This window comes from Lytechinus variegatus, chromosome 10 (assembly GCF_018143015.1).
Source record: "Lytechinus variegatus isolate NC3 chromosome 10, Lvar_3.0, whole genome shotgun sequence".
Taxonomy (NCBI): domain Eukaryota; kingdom Metazoa; phylum Echinodermata; class Echinoidea; order Temnopleuroida; family Toxopneustidae; genus Lytechinus; species Lytechinus variegatus.
Window position 1 is genome coordinate 18,466,929 of NC_054749.1, and position 11,766 is coordinate 18,478,694.

The 11,766-nt window shown below is 34.7% G+C and overlaps 1 protein-coding gene across 1 annotated transcript; it reads left to right on the plus strand.

The window, feature by feature from the left end:
* The first annotated feature begins 359 nt into the window (after window positions 1-359).
* Window positions 360-4,741, plus strand: LOC121423111. The gene is made up of 3 exons (XM_041618402.1): window positions 360-662; window positions 1,420-1,631; window positions 4,056-4,741. Exons 1-3 carry the CDS (start codon window positions 416-418, stop codon window positions 4,074-4,076), a joined length of 480 nt encoding a protein of 159 aa, XP_041474336.1. The 5' UTR covers window positions 360-415; the 3' UTR covers window positions 4,077-4,741.
* The last annotated feature ends 7,025 nt before the right edge of the window (window positions 4,742-11,766 follow it).

Consider the following 11,766-nt stretch of genomic DNA (forward strand, 5'->3'; position numbering starts at 1 on the left):
TCATTGTGTAAATTCATAGAACAGGAATCTTTCTACAATTTAACAGAACAGTTATGTTTAACAAGGGGAAAGGGTGTTAAATTTGTAAGATTCAATACACCAAATACCAATTTCCTGCAAATTTACATGATATGTACATGTATAACGCAATCTGGTAAGATTGCAGGTGTTCTCGAGACTCTGCTGCAGGAACTTCTTTTATTTTAAGGATACATTTTCTAACAGTGTACCTGTCAGGCATTGGCCTTGGCAACTAGCACAGTAGCAGTTTCTTTAAAACCTTAATGAGTAAAACTGTGTTTGACTTTTTCAATACCTTTAATATTTGAATTTGTATATTCTTTACTTTTCAGATCTGGCAAAGCCATTCTGAAAATCGAGGGTAGAGGCAAGGGCTAGTCAAGCCATTGTCGACATGGCAAGCGGTCAACGCCTCTCTGTCATGTCCATGATGAATATGGGCCAGCTGACTGAAAGCGTGAACAAAACGTTTCGTTTTGGTCAGAGGTGGGGAGAGGCTAAGGCCTTTGCAGCGGACAAACCTAAGACGGCTCTTTTTCTCCTTGCAGTCTTTGTAACATTCAGCATCCCTATTACCTCATTTATCATCGTCATTGGCTCATCACTGTTTGTCGGATTGACAATGCTACTCTGGATTCAAGGTAAATTATTAAGTTTAAGAGGTCATCTGACCATGTTCTGCGTATCGTACACGTCAAAGACGAAGTGAAAATATCGATTCTAATTTCACCAAAATCCATGAATGATAGTTAAACAACAAACGAAACATTGTGATGAAATAGACATCTACAAAATTAAAGATCTTTGATGCGATTGTAGATCCCTAATTGGTAGTGTTTTTATAACATTGTATGTAAATGAACACTTTGGACATGTCTTTGATCATAGCTTTTATTGTCATCTTGCAATTCTCTTGCAAAAAAATTGATCAATTAACAATCCTGACATAATCACTATTGAAAAATGTTTTGTGGTTGTTTTTTTTTCTCACTTTGTTCGTAAATTTCATGTATCCATGGTCGTAAAGAAATCTTTAACACTTGGAATTAATTTTGATCTCTTTTAATACATGTTTGCAAGTATTTTAACGCTCAGTCCTGGATCATGTGGATGAAGGAATAGTGTAAGATACTGTCTAGTTGAATATTGAATTGTAGTGAAAAAACGTGTTCACTGTAACGAAGACCCCGATGTCTGAGTATTTGAGAATAGCCATGCACTGCGATTTTAATGAGATTTTATACCTTCATTCATGCCAATAACTTCTGAGAGGGCCTCTTTCAAATTGTTGCTAGATTCAAAATTTGAGGGACCCCCCCCCCCCCCGACATCGCAACTCATGAGAATAGGAATATATAATTTTATTTCAATAAACTTTTCTGATCTCTTTGTTTTCAGGGGCTATTCTGACCACTGCCACTGCACTTCTCCTCCCAACACTGGGATTCTGTGCCCTTATTGCTGCTGGGGTGACCGTCGTCATCCATGGTTCAAGATACATTTTGGAATTCCTACTCTCAGTTTGGCAGTTCATTTACAGCGTCGTCTTCCCGTACATTGTCGCTACGCTTGGGGGACTCACTAACCTTTGGGGAAAGCCAAGAATCAGTGTAAGATTAGGTTCATTTACTTAGATTTTTTAAACATCTATTACATTAAGAAAATATATTTATATGTTTATACATTTTATTGAGTTTAAATGATACCATAAAATAAATATGGATCCACTTTCATGCTATTTACAAAATATGTACAGTGTATACAACCACATATCTACAAAGAAGAAGAGATAGAAAGAAAAGAAGAGGCAGAAAAAGAGGAAGAAGGGGAAAACGAAAAAAGGCAACAAAGGCAGCTATGATCGGATCATACGTAACATAAATATAACATTAATCACACGTTCATCCATTGTGACATCATACTCAGAGCGTAAATTTGCGCAGATCATGATGCGCACAACCATAACTGAGGAACGTCCATTAATAAAAAAATGTATAGAATAAATAAATAGATGAATAGATTTATAAGTAAAAGAAATGAAATAAGTAATCAATTACTAACTGAATGAATGAATAATGAATGAATAAATAAACAAATAAATACATTAATGAAAATGAATAAATGAGTAAAGAAACGAACAAATATCATGATACATTTCAATGATGTAGCTTTTCAATAATAGGCATGTTTTTTTTTTAAATAAGTACATTGATGATAACGACGGTTTTGTTTGTCATTATACGCATTATCGACTACGTGTCTATGAACTAGCTAACCTATTTTCCAGCATGTTGAGTGCCCATTACTCTTGAAACCCGTGTTTGCTTACAAAGATTTAGACTACTTTAAGTCTAGCATGCTTTCTACATTTTCTACGATATCGTATTGCAATTCTCCAGGCTCCTCAACAAATTGATAGACATTCGCTTCTTGTCTTAACTTCATTTTAAAGCAAACCCGAGAGTCAAAATGTAGTTTAATACGTATATGGGATTATTGCTGACGATATGGTAATATGACCCCCATGATGTAGGCATTCTTAACTGTTAAAAAAAGAGTAAAACAATGAATGGAGTGAAGTTTAAATATGAAAAGTAATGATCAGGGGTCCGTTTCATAAAAACTTGTTATAACAACATATTTACAATAACAGTTATAAGCTATTGAAATCCTTCGATCTGATTGGCTGATAGTAAATTTGTTAGAGAAATCTTTATGAAACGGGACCCTGCATAAAATGCAGTGATCGAAACAAATATTGAAGTGTTTTAGAAAAAATAAGAATAAAGTAAAACGGTGAAAGTGGTTAGTTTGGGACATGTGGGTAATGATCTGAAGAAACCTTGTATAAAAATATAATTGTAAAAGACTAAAAGTTAATGATAAGATAAATGATTAAAGGAATTCTTGTTGGGGGTAATGATCTGAATAAATTGTGAATTATATAAAAATAAGACGATGAAATTTGTGAATTTGGGAAATGAACAAAATGTTTTTCAGGATAGAGAAATCTTAGGGGAATAAATCAGATCAAATATGCAGACATCACTTGGCCCTATCCTCATTCGTTAAAAGCCATTCCTAAACAAGAAAGAGTTATTCTATACATGTATGTCATCGTCAACATCATTTTTTCATTGTGGTTGCTATTTTGGCCTGTATGTCATTCTGATGTCATTACAAAAGGCCAAAAGGTACACATGCAGTTGAGGCCAAAAGTTTTTTTGAATTCAGTAAAATTTGCTTTCCAAACATCGTAAAAGTTAGTACTAGTATATCTTCAGAAATATAAGTACTACCAGGAGGAATTTGGTATCAAATAAAGAACGTATGAAGCTTTCTCACATGAATGGGATACCGTTGGGATTAAAGTATGTTTTAGGTGGAATTTTGTTTGAAGAAAAAAAGGAATATTCGTGCCAAATGTATATTTTCAAACATCGTTTCATAAAAGTATATGAATGTAAAATCTATGATTCATATTGCATTTTCTACATGTAACATGATATGTCACCACTGAACAAAAAAAAGTGTAATCTGAAATGTTTGTGTTGAGAAGTAACTAGCATAAATATGAAATGTTTTTGTTCTTGTTTTTATTTTCATTTTGTCTAAAACATGAAGATTGTTTGGGAAAAATGACACCTAAATATTTTTCAGATCCTGTTGACAAAGCAATTTGATAAAGGGACATGACAGACATACTCATTTGTTTGATATTAAATTTGTCATGATAGCACAGATATTTTATACACTAAAAGGGCCAATTTAGCACTTAAAGTTCAAATTTAAACTAGAAAATCAGCACTCGTAGTGCAGTCACTATACAAGCACTTTAAGTGCTAAATTAGCACTTCATATTTTTACAGTGTAAGAAACAGTAAATTTTATAATGTTTGGCAAGTCTTAAATTTCCTAGGTGTATGTAAACTTCTGGGCTCAACTGTACATGTTAATTTTCAAACATTGTTTCTGAATAGCCCATTTGATGTGTAGTTTATGTTTCTATCATGTGTGCCCCCCCCCCCTTCCAGGAGCTTCAGAATGAGGACTAGGACAGACAGCACCCGGAAGGATCAGGCCACATTCACACTCATCATCCTACACCCATTATTTCATCGAGTTATCTTTACGATGTGAACCGAGGTCACTCAACGCATATTGGAGAGGGCAGCACAGGCTCTCTTCACACTTCAACATCCCTTCAAGCAAATCCATCACCACGACAGCTCAGAGAATACATGCATACTACCTCTCGTCAAGACAGAAACCCCTTTCTCACCGATTCACTCATGAGGCTTCGACGCGAAAGTACGAGTCCAACCCCTGCCCACACTGAGGACCCCTTTCAATCCCATTCTCGTTATCTCGCCAATATGAACGCAACAGAGAACAGAAGTCAAAGCGATTTTGATGACTATTCACGACTGAAGTCCAACGCATCAAATATCGATACCTGTTCATCAGTGCTGCTTGGTAACGATTCCCGTGTGAACACGCTATCTATCCAGCGGGACACAGAACAGTTTCCATTTCCACTTATTTTGCTTCTATGTGTTGCTTTGGCTGTTGTATCCTTTCACTTTGCTCTGCCTTTCTTATATGTAATTGCATGGTTATCTGAGCCCTAAAGACTGACTTTTTTTGATTGATTTTGATGAGTAGACCTCGAGGTTGCATTGCTATCTACACCTATAGAATATTATCGTAGTCTCCCACATATGTAGGCCTATCAGAATGATCAATTTTCATAATAACATATGACGTTTCTGTTTTGTTTTTTACACTCTTTAACGCAACATTATTCAGTATTCTTTCCGGGTGCGCTGAAATTGGAAGTCAGATGTCGATCTGCATCTTCAGATTTTGTATATAGATGTACATGCTACGCCATAAGCTCTTTGCCCATGTCTATATATTTGAGAACATAAAAAAAATCGTTATCATTCTACTGGAGGCAATTAAGCTCTCTATTACAAAATGAATATTGATTAATTACTCGCAACTCCTTATGACAAATCGATTTCCTGATTTCTATATATATTTATCAAAATATATATGTCACGTAACCCACTGTCTCGAACTACCTCATTTTCTTATTTGTTACAAATTTTGAATGAAAAGGATAATGATTATCGATGCCCTTGTTCGAAGATCGTCTACTTTATGAACTTAAGCTTGTTTATCTTTGCCATGTTTGTAGTTTTGGCCTTTATTTGGAAATAGAGTTAAATAAAACTTTGCTGAAATTTTGACATTAAAGGTTTAATTCATCTCATGAAATGCTATAGATTGTTTTTTTTATTTCGTTGAATAAACTTTGATACTGTAATGGAATTGCTTATATGGCTTGTAACGAACTGAAAAGTTTAATAACAAATGGAAAAAATTGCAAACTAGATCTAGAAATTTAAAGAAAAGAAAGCATAAAAAATGTCACATTTGTGATATCATTGTGATGTAGGATAAGAAAAACTCACAATTTTCTTGAAAACACAGCATCACTAAAATGGCCTTTATTCAAAGATGATTGTTCATTCGTACATACATGTAATAGATACAAAGTAAAGTAACATTTGACCTGAAAGTATATGGATTTAATGGATAAAAACAATCAGACAAACAAAGCACTGATAATTTGATCGAAATCGGACAACAAATAACAAAGTTATTAAAAAAAAAGTTATAGCATAATAAAGATTTGCATTATTCCAGTGAAACATTTCCAGACATGTCTTCATGCATATTCAATGATCAAATTCATCATGCCGTATCCCCATTTTTTCTTTTGTATTTTATCATATAAAACTAGGTTTATTCAAATTTGTTCTTTCAAGAACTGAACAAATTGGATTGACAACTGATTTTAGTGCATTTGCTGCACCTTATTACCTTATAGAGGAGACACATTATTCACACATGTATGAAAAAAATAAACAATTATAATTTCATGTAATAACATAAGAGAAAGGCAAGTGGGGATGTGACATTGTCAGACCACCTAATGAATATTCATGATGACGAGCATTTAACTATTTTCACTCAATGCTAAACTTCAAAATTTCAATAACTTTGTTTGTGATCCGATTTTGATGAAATTTTTAGCATTTTGCTCTGTGAATTGTACTCTATCTATTTAGATATAAATATTTTCAGCCCGGAGTACCCCTTCAACAGTAATAAATGCCAGAGTGGCATGAGGTTCAGAGTTCATGAAAGAGAAATTCTTCTACATGTATATTGCCCGTATGCATGTAGATTAACCCTCAGAATTAGAAAAGTTCTAGCTTCGTGATACCTTGGATGATGTCTCGCAGAACCTTGCGATGACGCTTGGCACCACCCTTGCGAGACCCTTTCCTCCCTTTCCGTGACCTGAACATCTTGATGAACAAGTATGCTTTATATATTATATTTTTCTTGAGGCAAAGTCTGGGAAAACGGGCTAACGAGAAATAAAAAGTAAAATCTGATTTTAAGTACATGACAAATATTTTCTGTCCTTTCCGCTTAATCTAGTCACCAAGTGGCCAATTTGAAATTCACATCTCCGCCTTGGTTTTTTGTTGTTGTTGATACATTAAACTTTCTTGTCCGATTTCTTTTAAACTTTCTCCATTCCCTTTCTCTTAACTTTCCCCCTTCGCACATATGTTTCATTACCTTAATAGATTGTATTCCCCTCAGTTTTATGTACCTCACTATGTATATGCGTCCCCCTGCAATACGAGTTCCCTGAAGGAAAACTTCGTAAATGATAGTAGAGTTTTACTATAGGTCATGAACGTCACAAGGAGATGATTAGATCAGTGCCACGATGATTAGATCAGTGACGTCACGACAGTCGTGCGCTTTTTCTCCACGATTCAAAACCAAAAGTTTTCCTTGTTCCATTACTCAGAAATTAGACGCGACATGATATTCAACCAACATCTGTAAAGTCATTACATGCGTTCGATTTCTTCAGTTGAATCAAACCTTTTCATACCTGGCCAACATTCACGAGGGGAATTTTTTCATCTCATCGACAAGGGGGAATGAATGAAGATCGAGGTCACCCCCCTCCAGCTCCCCGAGGTACATGTAGAATATAGTGTAAAACACAGGGTTTTTTTTTTTTTTTACTTTTTTTAATATTCATGATTTCATTTCATTTATTACCACAAAATTAAAATATATACAAAGCAACATACAAATACATTTTAAAATAGCGGTGGACCAAATGAAAGCTCATCAGGCTTGTTTGGATGGCCCAAAATAACATTCATAAGTGCACATAGTACGTAATACATAAAACATAATACTAGTACATACATACATTGCTAATTGATAATGCCGTTGCATATTTTGTTTTACCCAAATCGTGTCGCAGAGTGTGAGATTGAGTAAAACTTAAACAAGATTCAGTGACGAGGTCAATGAGACAAGTCAGACAAGTATGACAAACAAAACGGACAACTTTGGTAACTTTGCCATAACCGTAATTTACATCACAATGGAAAGTTAACACACTCGGGAATACATACATATCATCGGCTTTTTTATCTCTTTTTTTTACCAAATTTATATCGTTATCAACTACTTTTGCCAAAAATAACGACAGTTATCGCAAGTTTTTAAAGGTCATGTTGATAGGGTTTCTTGATTTGAATGGCATAATGTAATAAAGCGAACTGCTAAAATGCCAACATTTTATTGCTATTGATTTTATTTTGATCTCTGCTTATTTTTTTTTTCTTATTTTTCATCTTTTTTGAGGGGGAGTGGTATTTTTTCGTTGTTTAAATTCTTCTGTTCTTCATCTGTCCTTCCACCCACTACATCTACTAAGTCCGTAATCCGATAGTCCATATTTCCCTTTTCTTCTTTTATGTTTCACTCGTTTTCCGGCCTACTTTCTTCTTCTCCTTCCTCTTCTTCCTTTTTCTTCTCCTTTCTTCTTCTTTTTTCTTCTTATTCTTCATTTTCTTTTTATTCTTCTTCTTTTTCTTCTTTTTTTTCTTCTTCTTCGTCATCTTCTTTTTCTTCTTCTTTTTCTTGTAAAATGATTTTAATGAAATATTTCATGTCACTATATAAATCAGCGCTCGCTTTGCATGTTCGATGAAATGCATATCTTGCTCAATATGCTGATATGGAGCTTAAAATATCAACTTTTGAAGTCAATATACAATACAAATTTCAGCTCGGACTTCGAGCTTTCATTATTTGATTTTATTTACAAATTTATTTTCAAAAAAGTGTTCTGTAAAATGTCCGTTCTATTGTCCGAGTATCAACATTTACAGCTCTCGCTGCACGCTCGTATCATTTTATTTGTGAAAAAGCTATTCTCTTCGTGTACTAGTATTCTATAAACATGATAAAGTTATCAAAATATCACTTTTCAGGTTTGATTGCGGAGCCTAGTGTTGCGCGCTCGCATTTTGATTGGTGAAATATTTATACCTCTAGTAATTTCATAACAAACTACTTAAAATCCACTTTTTATGACAGTTTTTTAAGTTTAAGTTTCAAAAATTTCGGCTCTTTGCGCTCGCATTATTTTAAATCTTAAGTTTCCATGCTTTAATATATACATGTTTTGCGGTCTCATTATGATTATAGATTGATAAATAAGATTTTTTTTATGAATTCCTAATTACTAAATTGTCCCTCTTTTCAGAAAGTAATATTGACACGTTTTATCTCCCACTTAGGAAGAGGAAACAATCCATATCTTCTTCACAATTTTCCTGCACAGTGCTAAAATTTGCCCTTTTCAGATCGGAATATCAAATGTTTTCAGCTCGCGCTTCGCGATCGCATTATTGATTTTCATGATAAAACATGCATTTGGAATGCCCAGATTCTAGGTCTTATTCTAAAACCATAGTATGAAATATGCACCCGCATGTTTATTGATGTGTGCAGTTTGTTCTTTATTTTAAAAAAATGCTTGAATTATCAAGTTTCAGATCAGAACATCAATATGTTCTGCTTGCGCTTCGCGCTGGCATTACCAATGTATAGGAGAATGCCTTACTGCTAATCCCCTTCATGATTTACAAAATATGAATAGAGTGTCCCGTTTTTTGGTCTAATTCTTTTTTTTTTTCGCTTGCATTGTTTAGTCATATTACTTATCCTATTCCTGATAAAAAAAACATATAAAATATCAAATTTTTTGGGTCGGAATGTCAAAAATGTTCAGCTTGCACTTCGCGATCGCATTATTCGATTGTTGAAATGTGTATCGCCTTCTTGGCTAATTGCAAAGTTCTTCTTCTATCAGGCCAGAATGAAATTTCATAGTTACGCATCTTGTTCAAGATCACAAACATTACCCAGAATGTATAATTTTCAGAAAAAAATAATACATGAAATTTCTAAAAAATTAAGCACGCGCTTCGCGCTCGCACTATTTAAATATGTGATTTGTGTTGTTTTATAAGAATATAGCTAAAGTGACTAGAGGTCTATCCCTTCAACGAAAAAAAAAGAAATCATCTTTGAGCGGCCGATCGGGGAAAAGATAAATATTTTCTCCCCCCCCCCCCCCTATTGGCAAAAGCTGGATCCGCCTCTGCAAGTCAAGTCAAGTGAACTTTAGTGGTATACATTAGGGTTATTATTGTTCGGCTATTTTAGAGAATGTCTTTCAAAGTGTCATTAGGAAATTTGAACATGTTATTCACCTATTAATGACTGCTTTACATTTTCGTCATGTACTCGTGATTTCCCTGGATATGTTGAACTAACCGCATTACGTCAAACAGGATGTAATAACATGTTTTTTTCTAAATTTTGTTGAATATTTTTCGGAGAGACTTAAGACCCAGGCTTCAAACATACACAGTAAAACAAAATTATACAAAGCTGTTTACTATATGAACCTTACAGTAATTGTTTAAAGAGTTTAAATAAGTGTTTAAATCTTAAGCAACAAAGTTTAATTTTCAATATCTAATCTTCAATAAATTAAACATGATTGTATGAACGGTTAAACAAATACTGTATGGTTCATATAGTGAACAGCGTTGTATAAAATTTTAAACAGCGTTTTTTTTTCTGTGTAATGTTTTTTTTTTGCAACCACGAAATATCATATTGTGCAAGACACATTGAGCCGTTTACTACTTTATCTTCGGCTTTCGGAAATCGCCATTACCAAGAGCAATAGCTTTGGCATTATCATTTCGCGTATGTCGTTTGGAATATCGTCATCACAAACAGTCCTCTCTTTCCTCTGCCCCTCCCTCTTTCTTTCTCAACTCTCCCCGTTTACCCCCCCCCCTCCTTTTTTGTATTATTCCATTGTCTACAACTTATTTTGGGAATTAAATAATTAAGTTGGAATGCATTTTGATAAATGCAATTGCGGGCACCTGTTGTTTTTTTTTAGATAGAATTTTTTTAATGGACAAAGGGTAGGGAAAGAAAGGAAGGAAGAAGAATATACGATAGAGGTGCATGGTCCATGTAATACCTCATCCATGTTTCCCCTACGGCGGCCGTACGGGAGTCGAAAACTGCCGTTTTAACATATTCAGCTACATATAGGTGGTTTGAATAAAAACTCAATAGAACGGATGTTTTCGACACGCCGTACGGCCGCCTTAGTGGAAATGTGACTGAAGTATAACTCGAGTCGTCTTACCACCCTCTCCACCACTCGATTTTTTTCTTATTTTATTTTTTTACGAAAGCTGGCGCTAAAGTCTAAAGGAACACGGTTTGAAAATATGCAGCAGCGTATACTGTGCACATGCAGGCCCGTTTTACTCGTTTCATATTTTCTTTGTCGTTTGAGTTGTCCGTCGACTTAATGATAAAACATGTCTAAATTCCATACCCCAATTAATGGCAATAGTGACAATAATAATAACACCAGCAACAACAACAACGGGTCGTGTGGTCCAGTGGTTAGAGCATTGGACTCATAATCGCAAGGTTATGAGTTCGAATCCCAACTCTGCCATTGTCTCCACTTTAATAAAAAAGGCCCGAGAGTGATATATGTCGTCTATAACGTCAGCCATTATGACTGATTTACCTAGACGTAAGATGTTTCATAGGTAATTGGTTATATACCAGCTTGGCGTTTACCAGCAAAATGCTGTCCTGCCGAGTTCCTACGGGAGTTACCACAAACAGAAACAGAATAATAATAATAATAATAATTGAAAGAAAGTCCCGAGACTGGTTTGTGTACGTGGTATTTTGTTTTATTCCAAGAAAAACAGCATCGCTGCAGAGACATAAATAATAAAAGTATATTGTAAATACATATTGATAAAATAAAATCATATGACCCATGTACAACATTTATTCCATGTGATAATTTCCAATTATTTCAATAAATAGTTTATACAATATGGTGATTATAAGTCTCAATGTAACATTTCTTTATTCTTGCTTCACACATGAGGTTGATAAAAATATACATATATATCCCCGGGGGGGGGGGGGACTTCCATTCACGAGTGGATGCCATGCGCGACCATGGGGTCTCGAAAAGCACCCGTAACACGTAATTTCCATATTCTGAAAATGCACCCCTTAACAAGTATTGGCGTGTGAAACCCTACCCTTAACAAGTATTGGAAACAAAACGATACTCTTGGCAAATATTCCCTGAAATGAACCCCTAAACAAGTACAGGAATGTTTTATTGTTACGGGTCCTTCGGTCGTCGGCTTTACCTTATTTGGTTTAGTACGACCCCACCTTCTACACCTCGCGCAAATCGGACTCTAAACACGT

Excerpts from the sequence above, each read along its gene's own strand:
- LOC121423111 (XM_041618402.1), top strand. The coding sequence starts at position 416 with ATGGCAAGCGGTCAACGCCTCTCTGTCATGTCCATGATGAATATGGGC. Across the intron at positions 663-1,419 it reads AATGCTACTCTGGATTCAAG|GGGCTATTCTGACCACTGCC; the intron begins GTAAATTATTAA and ends CTTTGTTTTCAG. Across the intron at positions 1,632-4,055 it reads GGGGAAAGCCAAGAATCAGT|GAGCTTCAGAATGAGGACTA; the intron begins GTAAGATTAGGT and ends CCCCCCTTCCAG.